This window comes from Andrographis paniculata, unplaced genomic scaffold (genome assembly GCF_009805555.1).
Source record: "Andrographis paniculata isolate CXL003 unplaced genomic scaffold, ASM980555v1 Contig9END, whole genome shotgun sequence".
NCBI classification, from domain to species: Eukaryota; Viridiplantae; Streptophyta; class Magnoliopsida; order Lamiales; family Acanthaceae; genus Andrographis; species Andrographis paniculata.
In genome coordinates this window covers 2,775,765-2,798,124 of record NW_026137639.1, presented here as the reverse complement: position 1 = coordinate 2,798,124, position 22,360 = coordinate 2,775,765, and the positions used below count along the sequence as shown (strand labels likewise).

At 29.9% G+C, this 22,360-nt stretch overlaps 2 protein-coding genes across 3 annotated transcripts; one reads left to right on the top strand and one right to left on the bottom strand.

Moving 5' to 3' along the window:
* The first annotated feature begins 5,508 nt into the window (after positions 1-5,508).
* On the top strand, positions 5,509-12,558 carry LOC127244305 (factor of DNA methylation 4-like). The gene is made up of 8 exons (XM_051264779.1): positions 5,509-5,958; positions 6,817-8,075; positions 8,229-8,410; positions 8,642-8,710; positions 8,816-9,100; positions 10,294-10,497; positions 11,968-12,217; positions 12,294-12,558. Exons 2-7 carry the CDS (start codon positions 6,836-6,838, stop codon positions 12,202-12,204), a joined length of 2,217 nt encoding a protein of 738 aa, XP_051120736.1. The 5' UTR covers positions 5,509-5,958; positions 6,817-6,835; the 3' UTR covers positions 12,205-12,217; positions 12,294-12,558.
* Positions 12,559-17,332: 4,774 nt separating this feature from the next.
* Positions 17,333-22,134, bottom strand: LOC127244369 (uncharacterized). Of its 2 annotated transcripts, none has more exons than XM_051264863.1 (4): positions 21,922-22,134; positions 21,529-21,634; positions 18,424-18,512; positions 17,333-17,541 (listed from the first exon to the last, which is right to left on the bottom strand). In XM_051264863.1, exons 1-3 carry the CDS (start codon positions 22,031-22,033, stop codon positions 18,434-18,436), a joined length of 297 nt encoding a protein of 98 aa, XP_051120820.1. In that variant the 5' UTR covers positions 22,034-22,134; the 3' UTR covers positions 17,333-17,541; positions 18,424-18,433. The 2 variants fall into 2 exon arrangements, with proteins under 2 accessions (XP_051120820.1, XP_051120819.1); XM_051264862.1 differs by having other exon boundaries at positions 18,420-18,512; positions 21,922-22,131.
* Between the last annotated feature and the right edge of the window lie 226 nt (positions 22,135-22,360).

Genomic DNA, 22,360 nt, shown 5'->3' with positions numbered 1-22,360 from the left:
ATCAAATTTACAAATGCCAGAGTATTGAAGAACATGATCTAAAAAAATAAGTTGCATCAAATGTATATAAAATTAAAAAAAAAATAAAATAAACGATTAGTACAGTGTAAGAAAGAAAGAAAAAGTAACACAAATACTTACATGCTACATGCAAATCTTGATGCAATTGGTTATACCATATTTCATCGATGATATCCCAAAAGAAAAAGTAACACAAATAATTACATGCTACATGCAAATCTCTATGCAATTGGTTATACCATATTTCATCGATGATATCCCAATATTGCTGAAAATCTATCACCGTAGTTTTTATTGTCATTTTTGCCCTATTCGTTGCCCCATAAATGATAGGTACTGTAGATTTTTTATTTTGATCAACTACTTTTAAAACCTTCACCAAGGGTTCCATAACCCCTCAAATTCGGCGTACCTGTTTCCAAAATCTTTCATTCAGAATCATGTATGATATATATCCAAATTTATGTATTCTCCTCGATGTATTATTCTACTAAACTCATTCTTTAGAAGTACATATTGTTTTCAAATCAGTTACATATCTCAGAAGACTTTCCATTGCAACAAACTCGCTTGCAAATCTTGTTCTGCCTGGTCGCAACAGATCTCGGCCATTGATATATGTTTTCATCAAATTGACCACTTCATCACTGTTGTATATAAATCCTATAATTTCTCTAGCTTCTTTTATCGTATCCTTCATTGACAATATATTTATGATATCTTCTAACATGAAATCAATGCAATGCGCAACACATGGAGATCAAAATTTGTGCTTCATTTTCCTCATCAGTTTTTTTCTCAACAGTCTTCATATTAGCTTCACTATTAGTTACAATTTGTACAATATTATCAACCCCTACTAATTCTAAAACCTAATCCATTAGGATGTAGACAAGGTTTGCAGTCTTTGTCTTATTCCTACAATCGACCAAACTGTGATATATCATATCTCTGTCACAATACATCATAAAATTTATTATTGGATATTTTGTGCGAGTACTCCAACCATCACACATAATTGTACATTCATATGTTTTCCATTTCTACTTTAAAGAATCAACATACTATACAACTTCTTTCATCACCTCGTTCAAATATTCACCCCCAATTTGCTTACCAGTAGATCCTTTAACTTTAGGTCCAACAGATACAATCGTGTCAATCATCGTTTGGTAGCAAGGACCACTATCGGCAGAGTAAAATGATACTACATTAAAATAAAAAAATTTCGAAATTGCTCTACCCACCTTTTTTACATGATCTTTTGAAAACATACTTTTCAAAGACTTATTCTTCAATTGAAACATGTATGGATCAAGAATTTTTTTTATTTTTTATTCAAACCTTCTTTCTTTTTCGTAGAGCTTTCAATTTACTTTATTTTGTATTCAAATTGCTTCCTCCTACATAGATAAAAATATGATCATATATAATTGCTATCTAAAATATATATATACTAATATTTAAATATATTTTATAAAATTCAATAAATGGCTTTAAAATTCTATATTTCTACTTCACTCATTGTTTTTTTTTTAATTCTTTTCTTTCAAGAGCATTTATCTCATCTTTATTTATTTAAAAAACTTTATCTTCTTCCTCATCAAAATCATCTTAAAAACGAATAGAATTGTGCAATGCTTCTAAATTTAAATAACAATATCCATCAATTTATGATATTAGTACTAATTAAATAAACCAACGGATAGATGAAGTTTAAATGATTGAGATGTTGCATATCATAATGATATTCTCTATAACATAATAAAAACACTGTTACATTATCATTTAAATATTCTTGATAAAAAAAAAATATATTGTACATATGTGCTTGTTTTAAAAGAATATAATGAAATGATCAAGGTATCCAATTGGCCTAGGTCAAGCCTTAATCGTTTAATCCGCCCCATATTAAACGTGGTACGATAAACTTAGACCTATGTCTGAATATAAACTCTTTTAGGCCCATTCATTAAAGACCAGTCCATGACTAATATGGAATTATTTCAATCCGAAATTGGTTCAATTTTTTTATATGTAATTTTCATTTCATTTTCTTTCATACGAATTTATATAATCTAGTCCAGCTTGGAACTATCCCAGTGCAATTCGGTCTATGAGCCAAACTACACCAAATTGGGCCGCACTAGCATATAAGATCTTGGCCCAACCCGATACATATATAAATTGTTGGATTTTTTTTCATTTATCATAGATTTGAACTACTTTTATATTTAATCTCGAATGTTGAAATTGATTTTGAACGATTAAGATGAATTTGATACAATGATTAAACCCTAATCATCACCATAATCAAATGAAAAGAATGCGGCGCAATGCGATCACTTAGTCATCACATTGCCACGCGCGTATCACACTAGTGTAACGCACGCACCTGATCCCCACATCAATTCATTTTCATCGTAGAACAAGAGGGAGCGTGTTGTCAATCTCTTATAGATATAAAAATTGACCATTCCAAATCTCATACACGTTTTCCAATTAGAATATTCTAGACAACAATATTTAAGGAAATAAAGTGAATCATTGTCGCATTCCAACTTTCCTTTCGGTTTATATCCCTTTCTTCGCTACATCCAAAAACCCTTGCGTTTGATTTTGCAGGCTTTGCAGGAAAACCATAAGCGATTGGTTTTTGCGATTTTTGCACGTACTCTATCCATCATCATTGAAGATTGGTAAGTTTATTATTATTATTATTATTATTATTATTATTATTATTATTATTATTAATATTCGATTTTGAAATTGTGTGAATTTTCTAGTTTTGCGTTTGTTGATTCTCGATTTTCTTTTAAAGAAAGTTATGTGATGTTAAAATATTTGCAAATTCTTTACAGAGTGAATATTTTATAATGTTGAAGGTAGTGGGCTTTTCAGGGTGTGTTTGGTTTTTATTTGAGTTTGAGATTTAATTTAAATAGTAATTTGATACGATGTTTTGTAAAAAAATAATATATTTTATATTGAAAATCATGTGTTAAATAGTATAAAATTGTATTTTAAATAATAATAAAAAAAACCCCTTAGAATTTTTTTTGTTTATGTTGGAGTTCCTATTTGTATGATTTTTATTTGTTGTATATATAAGTGCTCTATCACACTTGGATTACATGTGTGTTGTGCTCTATTTGATTCTATTGTGGAAAAAAAAATTTTGGATTAAGTATTTTGATGGAAATATAGGATTTTTTTATTTTTATTTCAACCTCACTTTTATACTATATGCAACCGCACAGTTTTTAATAATTAATATATTCTCTTTTCTCATAAATTTTATATTAAAATACTATTTGAATCGAATTTCAAATCAAAATCTCAAACTTAAATAAAAACCAAAGCACACCCCCCTTTGCTTACTTTGGCTTGATACTTTGTGTTTTGTGTTTAAATGGTAGTTGAATACGGTGTTTTATAATAATGAATAGTAAATTTGAAAATAGTGTGTTTATTTGTGGGGGTTTTAGTTTTTATTTTACTATTTTAATTTTTTTTTTAAATATATCAAATCAAATATATATATTTTTTATTTATTATATCGCACTAAAATTTAATTTTATATTCAAAATATCGTATTAATACATATTTATATCACAACACACATCTTTCAATTTTAAATTTTACTATTTAAAATTCAAATTTAAAACTAAAATTTCACAGGCAAACACACTTTAAAATTTTATTATCATTATCATTATTATTCTTTAAGATTTAATTACCATTATCATTATCATTATTATTATATTATTATTTTAAAAAGCAAAGAAATCAATGTATATGGAGTTTGCATTAGTATGCCTCTCTAAGAGTGACTGTGCTAAAGTTTTAATTATGAAACCTACTTTACAATGATATAGATCTTAGCAACTGATAGTTAAGGTTGGAAATAGTTACTCCATCGGTGTTAATTTTTCAAATCAGCGCATGTAAAATATACAAATAATACATATATTTATTTTACACCTCATAGAGTGAAATAAGAGTATATTTATTTGTTCACATTTAAAATGTAGGTTGTATAAAAATATAACATGTATTAGAATTCATGTCACGTTAATTCATACACTCTATTTTTATTATGTTAATATAAATAATATATTTGTCAATAGTAATATTGTGTATTGTCTATTAACACATAATATGCTGTCAATATGGTGCAAAATTTTATAGTTTAGTACAGCAATCACCACCATAAATAATTGATGGTTGAAAGTATTTTTTGGATGAATTAATATTTGTTCTTGCCCTTTGTTAAACTCTATGGGAAAAATGTGAATTTCACCTCTCTCCCTCTCTCTCTCTATATATATATATATATATATATATGATAAACTGTTTTTCTAGTCCCGTAACTGGACCTCTTTATCATTTTAGTCCCGTAAGTGGAGCCTGTCGCAAACTAGTCCCATAAGTAAAAAAATTTCACTGTTTTAGTCCTCCGACGCCGGAGATGACCGCGTGGCTCGCTGGAGGCGGACACGTGGATTTTTTTTATTTTTTTTCATTTTTTTAATTTTTTTTTAAAATTTATTTTTTATTTTTTTAATTTTATTTGTATTTTTTTATTTTTTTTATTTAGTTCAATTAAAAAAATTAAAAATTTAAAGAAAAAATAATAATAAATCCACGTGTCCGCCAGGTGTCGCTGACCTGGGGGGACACCTGGTGGACACGTCACCTCCGGCAAGCCACACGGGCGTCTCCAGCGCCGAAGGACTAAAACAACAAAAAATTTTCACTTATGGGACTAGTTTGTGATATGCTCCACTTACGGGACTAAAATGATAAAGAGGTCCAGTTACGGGACTAAAAAAACAGTTTACCCGTATATATATTTTATTATCGAAGTTGATACTCTAATGAAGATGTTGATAATCAATGTGAAGTAAGAATAAATGTTGAGATTTGATATGGTTCGATTGAATTTCATTTTATTGATGATGAAATGTGTTTGGCTGTAAAATTGAGATTTTCTAATAAGGAATAATGTAATGAGAAAAAAAAATTAATATGATTTATTTATAATTAATAGCTATGTAGTATATAATAAAAATATAAAAAAATTGCAAAAAAATATTAATATATTGTGTATAATAGTAATATAATTTACATTAAAAAATATATATTTTATAAAAAAAATATTTGTAAAATTAGTATCATTATTTTATTTATAAATAAATAATATAGTAAATACTAATAAACCGTCCATCAAACTCTTTTGCGTCTGTTTGTTTTTTGGATTTTAAATTTGAATTTTTTTATTAATATAAAATTAAATTTAAATAATTATTTGATGCTATATAAATAAATATTAATATTATATTTTAAATATAAAATAAATTTATAATATAATATAAAAAATAAAAATAATTATTTAATATTTTTGAAAAAAAAGAAAATATATTAATAGTAAAAAAGTGCTCTAAAACCCATAAAATAACACGACCTTTATTATTCTTCTTCTTCTTCCCTTTTTCATTAATTTTTCTTCCTTCTTCATCTTTCCTCATCCTTCATCTTTCTCCTCCTTCATTTTTCGTTCTTATTTCCATCTTCCTTCTTCTGTGCCGCCGGGACGACACTCGCCGTCGCCGCCGATCGATTCTCCGGTTTGTTTTTTTCCCTTTTTTTGTCGTATTCTCCCTCTGCTGCTCCGGTACTTCCACCACTGCTGAAGGAAATAGAGAGGGAACGGAACAGTTACCATCACAATTGGAGGCTGCTCGCTGGTCGGCGTGTTTTTCTTCCCGCTGTGTTTTCCGGTGGCCGTTCACGATCGTGAACCTCCGCGAAGATTCCTCCTTCAACCACCGGAATCGCGGAGAAAACTGATTCTCCTTGAGCGAACCTCGGCGATAAGGACGACGTATTAGAAGAAAATATTTTCTTCTCGCCTACGGTTTCAATTCAAGTCGGGTACGAAGTGATCGTTCAATTTCATTCTGCAAATACACAGAGACACCTGCGGCTACAAGTAGACAGGAGCAGAATTTTTGGCTACATTATATGCCTTTAGATCATTTTTCTCCTGTCATGCTGTTTTTATAATTTCTAGCATATTATAATGCTCCATCCATTTTATTTTGGATGCGTATACTTATGGTCGTCTTAGCCGTTGATGGTCTTTGATTTGTTTTAACAGTATCTGTGATGAATATCCTTGATCGCTAATATTTCCTGCTCGATTGTGGGATACGATTACAATGATCTTCGTATACTATTATTGTGAACTTACAAATTCACTGAGATAGGAATATTGATTGATTTTCGACACTTACAAGGATAGTAAATTTCATGTAATCTTGATTGTTTATATATATTTTTCATTATTATATTATATCTCATGTATAATGTGGCTTTTGCTCTACCAAAATTAGAGAGTACTGTATAATGTATGGTGTAAAATGTTGATTTACATCTTATGGTAATTATGTTCTTTTTCCATGTGATTGTGAGTCTAAAGGCTGAGTTATGTTGCTTGGCTTTGTTTTTTCTCTTGCCTTTTTTGTTTTTTCAAATCTAAATTTACTGGTGCTTGTTTTTCTTTTTAGTTGTTAGCTAACCTTCTGTCTGTTTATTTGTTTAGTAGATATTGTATGGCCTAGATGTCTCATAGGAGAGAAAGGATGAAAGACATCAATGTGGGTCTAATGGCTGAATTATGTTATTGTGCTTTGTTGTCTCTCTTACCCTTTTTTCTTATCTAAAGTTACTGCTGATTCACTTTTTGTTTTTAATTGTTGACTAATATTCAGCCTGTTTTTATCTTTCTAGTAATTTTTATGTACCCAAGATGTCACATAGGAGAGAAGGGGTGAAAGACACCAGCCATTTATCCCTGGAAGATTTAAAACACAATTATTTTAGAGAACTTAGAGACAAGAAAGTCAAGATCAGAAGTTCTGGGAAGTATGTTTTCTGTCCTTATTGTCGAGATAACAGGAGAGAGTATGATTTCTCTGAGTTAGAAAGGCATGCTTCTCGAATTGCTCGAGAGTCAAAAAGTGCAAGCTTCAATGATAAAGCTAGACATCTAGCACTGCTCAAGTATTTGAGTTGGTATGAGCCGACGCAGATGAAGTCACAGGAATGTCCTGAGTCTGTAGATGCTTTTTCAAGTGATCAAAATAAACAGAAATTAAGTATAGCAACCAAGTTTCATGATGGGGTAACCAGTGAAACAAAAAGAAAGAAGCCCACTGACAAACCAGTTGAATATGTAAATGTTGTAGAAGTCAAGGCTACTGGCAGCACTGTTGAGCCTGATGAATCACTGACAAAGATAGGTAGGGATGCACATTCTGCTGTGAATGAACTGGACAGCCAACCTGGAGAAAACATTAATGAACCGGTCAAAGTTAGTGAGAATGCCAGAGATACTGGGAAAAAAATACGTGAAAAAAGTTTCAAGCATGACTTGAAAAAGGAATCACTTTCAACTAGATGGAATTCTTCTCGTAGAAGGCATGATGAGCTTATTGTTTGGCCTTGGACAGGCATTCTTGCTAACATTCCTATTCAAAAGATAGATGGAAAGTATGTGGGTGAAGGCGGTCGAAAACTGCGAGAGGAGTTGGTTAGCCGAGGATTCAATCCTCTAAAGGTGCATCCACTATGGGATATCTATGGTCACTCAGGGTTTGCAATTATTGAATTCAACAAAGATTGGGAAGGATTCGAGCATGCTATGGCATTTGAGAAGGCTTTTGAAATTGACCAACATGGGAAAGCTAATTGGAGAAAAGCTAGAAATAAAGGAGATAAGCTGTATGGTTGGCTTGCCCATGAAGAAGATTATTGGTCCAGGGGTCCTATTGGCAAACACCTCCAAAAGAATGGCGATCTTAAAACCTTATCTGAAATAGAAATGGAAGATAACAGGAAAAACGTGACCCTTGTAAGCAATTTAGAAAATGCATTGTCATCAAAGCAGATGAAATGTGAAGAGATAACAGAGAAAATTAGCAAAACTGAACTTTGTATGGAAAAAGCTATCTCAGAAAAAGAAGAGATGATTGCGAGCTACTACAAAGGTAAGACAAAAAATTTCAGATCCACTATTCCGGACATTCTTTTTTAATTCTTCGTTAAGATGCATGACAATTAAACAAAGGAATAATTTGATCTGCTGAGAAGAATGCAGTCTACCATGTACCAACTATCTCTGTTTCGTTTTCTGTGAAAAGAGATGCAGGATATGCTGGTGGATGCTTCTGAATTGCTTCGAAAAACTTTGGAAGAGCATAGTGAAAGCCAAGCACAGTTGGAGGCTCAGAGAGAAGAGCTAAAACTGAGGGAGAGAGAGCTGAAACAACGTCGAGCCTGGAATGACAGTGAGAAGAGAAAGCTTGAGAAGCAAAAGACAATGGTAATTGTCTTAAAAAAAATTTCTCATTCTTTATGTCAGACATTCACTCAAACTTCCTGGAGGCAACTTTGGCCACCTGTAAAATGAAGGCTTTTAAGTATTTAACCTTGGTAATTGTTTTGAATCATAACATTGATCAAGGTTTTGATGGTTATTCAGGAATTTGAATTAATAATTTTTCACTTCTAGAGAAAATTCTTTAAGAAGACGATGACAAGATGAGTTTTGCAGAATGCGAGGGCTATTATGGAGCAAAGGATTGCTGACGAAAAAATGTTGAAACTAGCTGAGGCACAAAAGGTTTGTAATCTAATCCATCTTTTTGTAGAACCATCTACTGAAGGGCACTATTTCATAATTCTCTGACCCTGCTTTTTGTTAAATGTTACTTTTCCATAATGACAGAGGGAGAAGGAATCTGTTATGGGAACGATCATTAGACTCGAAGGAGAGCTTGACAAAAAACAAGCCATGCAGTTGGAGATAGAGAGGCTGAGAGGCGATTTAGAGGTGCGGAAGCACATGAGTGATGAAAATACAGAAGATAAGGAGAAGGTGGAGGCACTCGAAAAGGAGCTGAAGGAAAAAGAAGAAGAATCTAATGATCTTGATTTGCTGACACAAACACTTATAGTAAAAGAGAGGAGAGCAAATGATGAGCTGCAGGGTGCTCGTAAAGAGTTAATGCATGTGAGTTTTTTAACACTCATTTACCATAGAAAGCATAGGTATTGAGGGCATCATGATCATTATTGTTATTGTTGGTTGGCTCCATAATATATAAATAAATAAATGCGTATATTTCTTTAAGCTTAATCTTTTAGGTAAAATGATTATTTAACAAGGTATAAAAACCATAGGTATCCATATTGGGTATATTGATCCTGGTTAAAATTTGATTTCAAGATGGATATCATTTCGAGGAAAAGTGTTAAGTGTTGTTCCATATGGATAAATGTTAGGAGCTCCCCTTTATTTATAAAGATGAAGGACAATTTCTCTTATCATAAATTGGTTTTGAGATGGAGCTCCGGATTCCTTCTTAATATGATACCAGAGTCGGGATGGTCATTTAAAAATTATTATTATTATTATTATTATTATTATTATTATTATTATTATTATTATTATTATTATTATTATTATTTTATTGTTGTTATTGTTCTCTACCCCCAACCCACACTTTTTATTGCTGAATTTAGGGTTTCGTCAGTTTTAGCATTACGCATCTTAGAGCTGATCTGCCTTATATGGTTTTGCAACTCATATTATTTGTTCTTAGTTATTAATTACATTATTGAGTCAGAAGTGGCTTGCAACTCATATTATTGTTTTCTTAGTTATTTTTTCATAGTTTCAAAGACGCCTTCAAAATAACTCCTTCAACCCCATTTAGTGTATACATACTCAGGCAGGCATGCTGTATAAAAGTTAATTGAAAGATACAATGGACTACGAATATTTTTCTTAACTGCCAGAATTAGCAGGTTGTGATGCAATGTTATATCTATAGTTAGAGTGCCTTTTTTGGATAAGATTTATTTAAATAATAAGAAAACAAACAAAATTTGAAGTGATTGAAGATTGAAATACAAATGCAAAATTCATTTTGTTTGAATAGCCAGAGGAATAGATGAAAAATGGATGTTGAGAAATTCTTCTATTAACCGGAATCGTTTGTATCTTATCTGTAGACATCAACTTCAATGTGCAGAAGATTTTTAAGTTCTTAAAGTCAGCTATGGAGACAACAAATTTTAAAACTAAAGCAAATGATGTTATGATCATGTAGCATCCGATGGTGCTGGCTGTTTGAGAATGTACCCTAATTTATAGCACTTTCAAGTTCAACTAATTGAAGAATATACTTCTTTTCTCTGTAGAATTTAAATGGTACCCGGGGAAACATCTGTGTCAAGAGGATGGGTGAACTCGAGGGAAAACCATTCATCGAAGCTGCTAAGAGGAACTATGCTGGTGAAGATGTTCCCGAAAAAGCAATGGAGCTATGTTCAAAGTGGGAAGATTACCTCAGGGATCCCAACTGGCATCCCTTTAAGGTCATCATGGTTGGAGATGCTGCGAAGGTTTGCTTTTTGTTCTGCACATCATTGATTCCTTAAGCGATCTTTTATATTCTTGCTAGAAATTGTCATTAGTTAGCACCATGAATTTTGTCTCAGGCAGCTAGCATGTTTGAATTTTCTACTCCTTTTTTTTTTTTTTTTAAGTTATTTCCCTCTTCCACTTCTTTTCTAGACTAAGTTGGTCTTCATTTTACATCTTGGTTTCCTTGCTATGATTTTGAACCACCAGTTCGTGAAATGTCTGCTTTTATATGTTAGAAGCTTGTACTACATACAGAGTTACACATGCAATTCGGCTATGCTACTGTAGTAGGGCCTGCTTATCTTATTTTCTTAGTTTTGCTTGACTGGAACATTTTTCTCCTACCATCGCCGGGTAAAAATGCATCAGGCTTCATTAATACTAACAGATAAGTACAATTTTTAAATGATAATTATAAGCAGGCATACCTACATTTTCTTTTAACTCAAAATGTGCAAAATCATATAGGGTGTGTTTGTTTGGGAGTTTTGAATATGAGTAGTTGTTTGATGTGATATAAATAAGAATTGATGTGATGTTTTGAATGTAAAATTAATTTTCAGTGTAATATAAAAAAATAAAAAATAAGTAATTGATTCGATATTTTCTAGGAAAAAAAATTTGTGAATAGAAGGAATAAAATGAAATCTCTCAAACGAACTCACCCATAGTATTCATTGGACAATATGGACCTTCTTCTTCATCCCTTTTTGGTTTTTTCTAATACTGTATATCATTTATGACATCCAAAATGTAGAATACATGTAACTTGTTTCCTTGTTGAAGGGTATCCATTGGAATCCAAATAGTTTCAAAATCTTTTAGCAAATTAACTTGAAGACTCTGGCCAAATTTGATTCCTAATTAGTGGTTCTGAATTCTATTTCCTTTGGAATTGAATTCTGAAATTAATATTTTACCTAATTCACTTATTTATTATTTTATTTTATTTTTCAAAAAGCGTATTTGATTGTACGTTGGGACATAATTTGTTGATGCTCGTGGGCCAGGTGGACTAACGGACATTTTGTCATATGAGTTGGGTTTTCTCGAATATTGGTGTGGTCGGTTGTTATATTTTAGACATTAAATGCAAAATTGATTGTTTCACTTTTAGATGCACAAACTAAATTCATATGGAACTAACCATCCGGTTGAGTTTTAAATGCTTATATCCATATTGAAAGTAGAAAGATTTGAATGCTCAATATCCACGTATGGTGTTGCTTGTGCTGTCATTTTTTCCATATTGGTATCCCCCTGAGTTACTGTCCACACCCGGCTGCCGAATTTACTGGTTGACTTCTTGGGGCCATGCAATTGATATCATACCATATTTCTTCCATGAAATTATTTTACTTTTCCCAAAAACAATTCTGATTTCTGATTTCTTCACCCCCAATGCCATCCATATTTCTATTACATGAAAATTTTGTGTAAATGGTCAGGAAATACTCAACGAAGAAGATGACAAGTTGAAGGAACTGAAGTCTGAATTAGGTGATGAAGTGTACACGGCAGTGACAACGGGGCTTCTGGAACTGAATGAATACAACCCAAGTGGGAGGTACCCAATACCTGAGCTGTGGAATAGCAGTCAAAGCCGAAAGGCCTCACTAAAGGAGGGCATTGAATATATGCTCAAACAGTGGAAGGTTTGCAGAGCTAAGCGCCGCAGGAACTGAAAGGCGACAAATAGTTAAGCAATTTCAATCACCACCATAAAATTTGCATATTTCTATAGTTCGCTATATAATTTTGTTATATGGTGCAGACTTGTTGCTTGTATTCTGGCTGCCTGGATGGCTCGATTTCGCGTATGTTTCTCTCTGGTTTGGCTGTCTCTGTTTCCGGGTAACCCTCCTGCCTTCCTGTTCTTAGATTTTCTATTACATATTCACAGTGACTTAACTCAGAATTCGACTGACTGATTGAGTAAGTTAGAATGGATTTCTACTATGGTGGTATATACTTGTTTTGTTTTTGTCCATTGGATGGATCTGTTAATCTGTTTGGACTTTAGATCTTTATTTTATGAACTCAGCTGGTTAATTTTCTTACAATCGTGGCTAATTACGATTCAACCTAAGTTTGCAAATTCTTGCCACTACGGGTAAGGTTCAACTTTGTTGATGGCAATCGTAGTTGGAGGCTGTTAAAGTGATGAATTTTAACAATCATCCAATGTTGATGGATAATACATATTTCCTTTGTCCACAAAATGTATGATCATTTGTGTTGGACATGAGTTCTAATAAATATAATATTACCTCTGTCCGGTTCTAAGGGTCTCGTTTACTTTTTGCATGTTGATCTTTGAATATTAATTAATATATCAAAATATAGTACAAATTAAAAAAGAAATTGCAAAAATATTTTTATTAGTGTTTTATAATACTAATAGAAGGATATTTGTACAAAAAATTATACAAATATAATGATATTTTTACACATAAATGTGACCTTAGAGGCGGACAGAGATAATATTATATTAGTTGATTTTGACATAAATTAGGAGTATTTTGAAAAATATATGAGTAAGTTAACAAGGTAAGATAATACTTTTGGTAAATTGTGTATGATCATTTGTATTGGACATGAGTTTTAAAAACCTCCAAGTATCTTTATAGTACAAGGTTATGTACTTTTATGTATTGAATGTGTTTATTTGGTAGTTTTAGTTTGAGATATATATTTTTATATTAGGGATAAGAAAGTGTGAAGATAATATAAAAAGTAATATTTTATATAAAAATTATTGATATTTTATAAATGTGTAAAATATATTGATATTGGGTACAGATCTAATGTTTTTTTGCTGATTTAATTCAATCAAAATATATAATAAAAGTATACAATATGTATTTTTACATTCCACAATATATGTTATAACAAAACATATGTTTGTTTTATAATAAAATATATGCATATAATATGTCCCAATACAATAGTTTTGTTTATCATTTTGGTTTGTCCTAAAACAATACTCTCATTTTCATAAATAAACATATTACTATAATAACTTTTTATTACATGTGTATATTGAGTAGCTTAGGATCCACCACCGTAAATATATGTTGTATATTGTATAAGTATATGCATAAAAATTATCTTTATATTTGTATATTTTTTTATACAAATATCATTATATTTGTACTATATTTTGATATAATAATTAATATTCAAATATTAATATGGAAAAAAAAAACAAATATAAATTTTGTAAATGGATGGAGGTACTATAATTTTTTTTTTTCTTTTTTGTAGTATTAATCGGTTGAGTGAATGCACATGTTATTCTTGGTTATTGCAAGCTGATAAAATGTTATTTAAATATTTATTTTATTATTTTTAAATATTTTAAGGAGAAAAACATATCTTTATAAAAAAGCAACAATATGTTTTAGTAACAGTAAAAATTTGAAATAAACACACATGCTTTATCATTATTTTAACCAATATGGATCTAAATTATATAAGATATTTTCTTCAAAATATATCATACTTGATGGGATAATCTGTCACAATTAGCCCAATATAGATCTAAATTATATAAGATATTTTCCTCAAAATATATCATACTTGGTGGAATCATCAGTCACAAGTAGCCCCCAGTTAGTCGCATGGTGAGATGTATTTTAATTATTTTATTTTGCAAGATAAAATTGATTATTTGCAATTTAGTCCCTAATTGCAATTCAATCCATGCATCTCAAAAAGGGCTGGATTGGATGAGAGAACAACATCGGTGCCCGGACGAAACTGGAGTTGGAAACAAATTGTCGAAGTGATGAGGTGGATTTTGAAATATATGAATGGAATTGCAATTAGGGACTAAATGGCAAATAATTAATTTTATCTTTAAAACAAAAAATTAAAATATATCCCACCACGCATCAGTTCCTTAACGGATGAAACAGAGAAAATGAGGGCTAATTGTGACTGACGATCGCACCTGATCATACTTGGCATCGGTCTTTAAATTGAGTGTTTTTTTTTTTTTTTTAATTTGAATTAAAATAGTTATTTAATATGATATAAATATAAGTTGAATTTTATATTTTGAATTTAAATTAAATTTTAGTATAATATAATAAATAAATAAATATTTAAATTTAATACTTTTTAGGAGAAAAAAATTAGAATAGTAAAATTATTACAAAAATCTTTCAAGTTAACACATCAATTAAATTCAGTAATTATTTTATTAAAAAAATAAAATATAACACAAAAATAAACACTGTTTATATATATATATTATGACGTGAGAATCTGCGGCCTCGAGAGTTTGAACTTATGACCCCACTATCACGAATTTACACCCGTAATACTAGATTATTCCTTGGGGACTCTATCTCTATTTAATTTAACTAGTTGATATTTAAATATTAATTATTATATCAAAATAGAGTACAAATTAAAAAAAAATGCAAAAATACTTAAATTAGTATCTTATTATACTAATAGAATAGAAGAACATTTGTACAAAAAATTATATAAATATAAGGATATTTTTAATGTCAAGTACAATGACACAAAAAATAAATGTAATCCGTAGAGGCAGACGGAGAGAGTATATATATTTGTGCATATATTATATGCACAAATATATGCATATTTATTTAAAAAATTCACGTCAATATTTAATGTTAGATATTGTCAATGACTACTTATTAGAACTATTTTTATAAAAATTTTACTTGAATGACTACACAACTATAAATTCATTTAGTCTAACCTTAGAGTGTATTTTCACCAAAAAAATATATATACATATTTTTAAAAAAATAAATTAATATATTACACATATTTATTAGTTTTATATTACTATATAATTCTCTACACCTCGTATAATCAAAAAAGTTTCTTAAAAAAAAATAAAAATTCTTTCAAATTATTTCACAAGACTAGACACACCCAAGTTTTAAAACTTTTGAAATGAAAATTTTATTATATTTTTTTTATAAAAAGTAAATATTGAAAGTAATATTTAAATATATATATATATAATTACATCATAAAAAAATTAATAATAATCAAATAGGACAAACCCCAAGTTTATTTTTGTAAAAACATATTTCATCTGTCTCAATTCAAAATATCATTTTTATAATTTTTATTCGTATAACTCAATGTATCTATTTGCTATTTTAGTAAAATTAATCATATGCTAAAAATAGTGTATCAATCTAAAATTTATTGAATGTTAATGAATTGTTATAATTGAGTGTATTCAATAAATCTATTGATGTATTCAATATAGAATTTTAAAAGTCCTAATTTTGGTGTATTCTAATAATCCATGAGTTTAAAAATCCATATATTTTGTTGGATTCTTTTGTAAAATTATTGATAAGTTATATTGTATAAATTTTTTTATTATCATATGACATTTCTATGGATTTTAAAAATTTTAAACAAGTAAAAATACATATTATTTTCTTTAGATCATTAATAGCTATTTATTATTTAATATGTATTTAATATTTTATTATAATAATATCAGTAAGATAAGAAAAATTTAGATATAAAATACTACGAACTATATATATTTAAATTAACAAAGTACATTTGCTCAAATTATTCAAATCAAAATTATCAGTTTCAAAAATTTGAAAGATCAAATTAAATTAAACCTACCACAATTTTAATTTGGTTAAAAAATTACTGATTTTGATTTAAACCGTAAGTTTATCTTTATTCTTTTTTAATCCTTTTATTTTTTAAGTTTCAATAAATAAAAAATAAAAAGTTTTAATTTTAATGTGATTTTATTTAAAAATATATTTTATTGTGTAAAAAATTATGTAAATAATAATAACAATAATTAGCATATTGTTACTAGATAAAAATTAATTAGCATAATAATTTTCATAAGTAGTTAAATTGAATATTAAATTAAGAATAAAAATTTAATAATAATAAGTACATTATTTGAGAACTAATGTACTCCCTTCCCACAATCCCTTACTAAGGTGTTATATTTATATAATTTTTTTTTTTTTTGTACAAACGACATTATATTAGTATCATAAACACTAATAGAAGTATTAATACATCACGCAAAAAGTAAATAAATATTTAGTTACGAGTCATGAGAGTATATTTAATCCACAATTCTATAAATTCTAATAAAATCCATGTGAATGAATAAATAATTCATTCAAATATATCAAAATTCATATAAATCAATAAACAAAATCATCCAAACTCTAAATAGATTCTATTAAATTTCTAAATCCAAACTATTTAAAATCCAAACAAATTCACTAAAATCCTAATTAAATATGCATCTAATACCAAACATACTTGTAACTTTTATATAAATTACAAACATGCATACAATTAATTTATACAATTAATTTATACATAGGGTCAAAAATATCAATTTTTTTTTTTTTCACAATTTCATTAACTAATAAAATATTACTCCATTCGTCTGACTTAAAGGTCACATTCATTTTTTGCATATTAAATTTTGAATATTAATTATTATATAAAAATATAGTCCAAATCAAATGAAAATGACAAAAAAAAAATATACTTTAGTACCTTATAATAGTAATATAAAAACATTTTTTGGTGAAAGAATTATTTTTTTAATCTAATACAAAATTCCAAATAACCATTTGGAGTGCAAAGGAGGAAGTATAATTCTTTATTTATTTATATTTTTAAGAAAAAATCCATTACACCGAACATGCAATACCAATACAATATGGAATAGGTGAAATTAGTCATTGTGTAAATTACTACTTAAGCTACAATTAGAGAGTAAGGTATCTGTCAAACACACATACAAACAAAATAAAATAAAATAAAATAATACCCACTTTATACTTATTATTATACATAAATATAATTCCCAAAGTTTCAGCACAGAAAAGAGCAAAACCCTTTTTGGCCATTAGAACATCACTACTGAGAGAAAAACTTCAAATTTAAAATGTCACCACAATTACCTGCATTCGTTCATTCCTTTCCACACATTTGAGCAACATCTCATTCTCATTCACCTTCACCTATCGCATGACAAAAACATTAAATAACAATTCAGAAATACTACTGTGTGTTGCATATATAATAACCCAATGGATTTATCATGAATGCTTCATCATTCTAAACACACACACACACACACATATATATATATATATATATATACACACACAAGTTCAGCAAGCCCTATTTTGTGAACCATGTGTGGCAGGTGGACCTGGAGGCGTTACCTCACGGTCACAAGTTTACTTCCCACGCCATCAGGCCATCTCTTACGGCACCCTTTTTTCCTTTTTATCGTCCCACAAAAGATGACTCATTTATATCTTTAGTAAATTTATTCATAAACCAATATTTCTAACCTCTCATAAGTAAGAGTCACTCAAAACCAATTTAATTAAATTTCTAACCTTTTATAAGTAAAACTTACTCAAAACACTTTTATTTCTATCTCTCTCCTCAATAAATATATATTTTCATTCATATATAACTCTAAATTTTTTATAAAATTATTTTTAAGTTAATTATAAATAAATAAATATTTTTATTTATTTGTAATATATAAAATTTTATTATCTGCAAAATGAGATCAAATATATATTTTATTAGGATATAATACTAAAAATATTTAAAATACCAACAATACTACTCATAAAAAAATAATAACATAATACAATAACTTATTATTAATAAGTTATTAATCTATACTACCTAAATAATTGTGTCCCTAACTAAAAGGGTCATCATATACGGGACAGAGGGAGTATATCATATATTAGGTGAAATTTTGAGTGAAAAAATAGTGTTTTGTCCATATTTCCCAAAATGATCAGAAATTCAGGAAGAAACACAACAATCCAAGTACTTTAGAATTTCTATTGACAGAATGAGCAACACTTACAAACCATCTGCAATTCAGGTGTGCAGGTAATTGGCTGCCATCAGAAGCTCCAATGTCAGCTCTGGTTCAATATGGAACTCGGTTTCCTTGCCACTACAAAGTACACAGCCCACCCAAACTGTCAGGACAAAGAACTTGTACTAAATGATATAGAGTTACAATTATTGTTTTGTTTTCCTCATCACCAATTATAATAACTCCATAATCACATGAACCGGAATGAACATATTTGTTTTGTTGCAAATATGGCTTTATTTCTTTCATGTTCAAATCTATCTGAAGAAATTTGGATAGGTTGACATCTTAATTTAACTAAACCTCTCTGTCAAAAGCAAATGCATTAAAATTTTACAAAGATAAAATGGGTTTTTATAATTTTGCAACCATGCATGGTGCTACTTTGATTGAAAGGAAAGTGTGCTAAAAAAATAAATTAAAATAATTATGCCCTATAATCAATTTGTAAGGAACATTAAAGCGTTTGGGTTGAGTGGAAAGCCATTGTTACAATAGGTTCATGCAGTTATCATCATGATTTATAATCTTATTCAAAAGAAATTTTCACAAAGGAAGACTACTCTCTAGACTAGCCATAAGGAGAAATGGTCGTGAAGCACAGGTTTCATAATCCTGTAGAAGAGTCCTTTAGACTCTTGTGTAAAATGTTTTTACAAGAGTTTACATCTAACTTACTGAGGTTATTAGAGAACATTGAAACTACAACAATCTTTTCATATTGTGGTTTGAAATTAATTTGAAATGAGTATTGATTTGAATTTTTGCTTAAATAGTATTTTGATGTGATGTTATGTAAGAGAAAATGACTTATTTTTATTGGAAACCGTACGAGGAGAATAGTGTCGATTTCGGATTGAAATCACAACCAAACACAAAGCAAAAGAATCTTCAACCAAGAAATTTTCAATTTTTACTAATGTTGCTATAATTGTTCAAAAGAAGAACAAAAGAGTGTTAATATGAATGTGAATACTAAAAATATAGATAACAAAAGTGACAAGAAAATTATACTGTTGCACATGAAGTGCCTCCAGCTCCAAGCATATTTACCGCAAATTATGATGCTGGGACTGACATGTTTTTTTTATGTTGCCAGATGTTCTCTGTTGCAAAAAAACATTGCACTCCATGGCTATGATAGATAGCTTGTAAAAGAAAATAAAGAATTTTAATGAACTATACTGACATTTGAAGGGTGTGTTTGTTTGGGGGTTTGGATTTTGAGTTGGGATTTGAATAGTAAAAATTTTGAATTTGAATAGTTGTATGATGTAATATAAATAGGTGTTGATGTGATGTTTTGAATGTAAAATTGATTTTTAGTATAATATAAAAAATAAAAAATAGGTGTTTGATTTGATGTTTTTGGGGGAAAAAAATTGGATGAATAGTAAGAATTTTGCAAAATCTTGCAAACAAACATACCTGAAGTGTATTCCAAATTCAATTCAACCAATAAACTATTACAGGACATGACTTTTGCACCTATTTTCAGACCTTTATCAAACTAATACTCAACAAAAATATTTCACTGAAGTAAAGTAGCACTTTACTGCTTGGAGCTTCTATTCTTTCTAATTGCTATTTGAGTCCTGTCCCCCTAAATGTTGTCATTCGAAGAACTGCTATTTGAAGATTTATTACTACAATTGATTTACGAACACATAGTTTCTTAACAACTCTTGAAATTAAGTGTTGAACTAGAAGGAACCTGTTCAAGTTAGAACCAAAATCAAGAAAATGGTGCAGAAGTCACAGAAGAACCATAAACAAAAGTCCTGATTCCACAATTTATAGCTCCTACACAGTTTTGTTAATCATGTTTAGATTAAGTTGACAGAAAGAATATGTTCTTCTTCTGTGTTTTATTACTCATAGTGTTAGATTTTATATTCCCATCGCTGTAAATGTAGCACAACACAGGGCCAGTGCCATGCTGTAGTGCACTTCACACTATAACCATTGATATATTCTAAATACATAATACACATAGGTCCACAATCAGTATAACACACTTTCAACATACCGCCAACTGTCTACCGTAAGAACATAACTATATAAGTATAATACATGAACAAGATTGAACTTCAATATACCATTATAAAACTTTGGCTTTTTTTCTCAATATATTTACTATTCAATCTCTTAATTTCTCTCCAAAAACAGCACATCCAACACCTGTGTTCTATGAAAAACATCAGACCCAACAACTATTTTACCTCAAAAACATCAAAATAAAAAACACAAACACAAAAACAGAACACAAAGTAAACCTTGGTACAGTTTCTATTAAAACTTGGCACAGTGGCTGCAGGCTGAAATTACCTGGCAAGACTAGATAGTGCAGCGGGAGATTGAAGGAAGTGTGAAAGCCAAAAAAGAAGAGATGAAAAACAGGAGGGCACCATGGAAATGGAGCCTTTGGCGCACATCGCTGAATGAGTGCCTTGACATAGAAAACGGCACTTTACTACTACTACTACTACTTTAGATGAAGCATCTAATAACATCTAAAATAATAAACCTAAAGACACAAGGACTGACAGGATAAAAAATAAATAACTTTTTTCAAATGTTAAAAACAAATGTAAGTGTATTCAACTAGTACTAATACAAAACTCAAGTCATATTGCTCCCCATTGAGCTCAACAGACTCTTTTAGTCGTCGGCTATTTAGATCCTACCCTTTTCATAGAAGTGATGCTACCCATCCCAATCAGTGCTCCCCACCCTACTCTAGCTCCATCAATTTCCAATACACTATTATAATTTATTAAGAGGAATCACACTATTACTGCTCCAAACATCGCAGTTTCCTATATCCAATTATCAGTGTCAACCAATAGCTGCCAAAATCCTGAAGTGCATTAGCTAGCAACTCCAAGCATCCAATCTTAGCTTATCTCAGCTGCAACCCCAACCCCCTCATTTAACCATGATTCGTCATTTAATGTATCATCACATGCAATTAGTACAGAGTCAAAAGAAACTTAGAAGACGAGAGGTAATGTTTATTGTCACTTTACAGGGGATTCAAACCTGTGCAATTCGCCAATAATTAACTACATAGTACTAAGTAAGAAGGGCAAACCTTGCATATTGAAGAGACCAGTAAAAGTACTGGCAAATCTTCTCCAGAATGGTGGTACTTATCTCCGGAAATGTCACCTCCCCGTGTTCCGTCTCCGCAAAACTTCCTATGAATTATGATTGGCCATAAAAACACAAATTCCTCATACATTAACAAGATCACAACAAAATAAATTTCCTCATCTTCACAAAAAGTTTCACGTCCTTGAAACCAAAATCCAGCTCCAAATTCGAATAGTCATGGCACAAACAATTTCTAGAAATAACAAAATTAAATAATAACATATTATTATTACTATTACAATCATTATTAAGAAAATCCCTAAAGCCCTCCAAATAAGCAGTTCCTTGATTTGAGGTCAATTTTTGTTATCGGACTTTACTAACAGCATACCTGGAGAGGTGAGCATATTCCGGATGGTCTGCGAAACCATGGCAGCCTTCTTGTCGATGACAAATTCAAAGCCCTCGGCGCTGATCAGCTTCACAGTGTCTTCCTTCTTCATCTTGACCCCGATTGATCGACTAGTCACCGATCACAGCCTCTTCTCCCTCCGCTCTGAAGCAGGAGTCGAGTCGTCGGCCTTAAGGAAATTTAATGTGGGCCAGCAGATAGCCCATATTCTGGAAACTGAGCCCACTATATTGTAAAATTATGGTTTAATTTCTTTATTTATGTCATATAATAAATAATGATAAGTAGAAAACATATATATATATATATATATATATCCTAACACCTATATATATAACAAGTTGGAGAAATGGATACATAAAATGACCATCACATCCCTCGTAGTAAAAAGTTGTTTAGTTTTTATTTGTCTATTTTT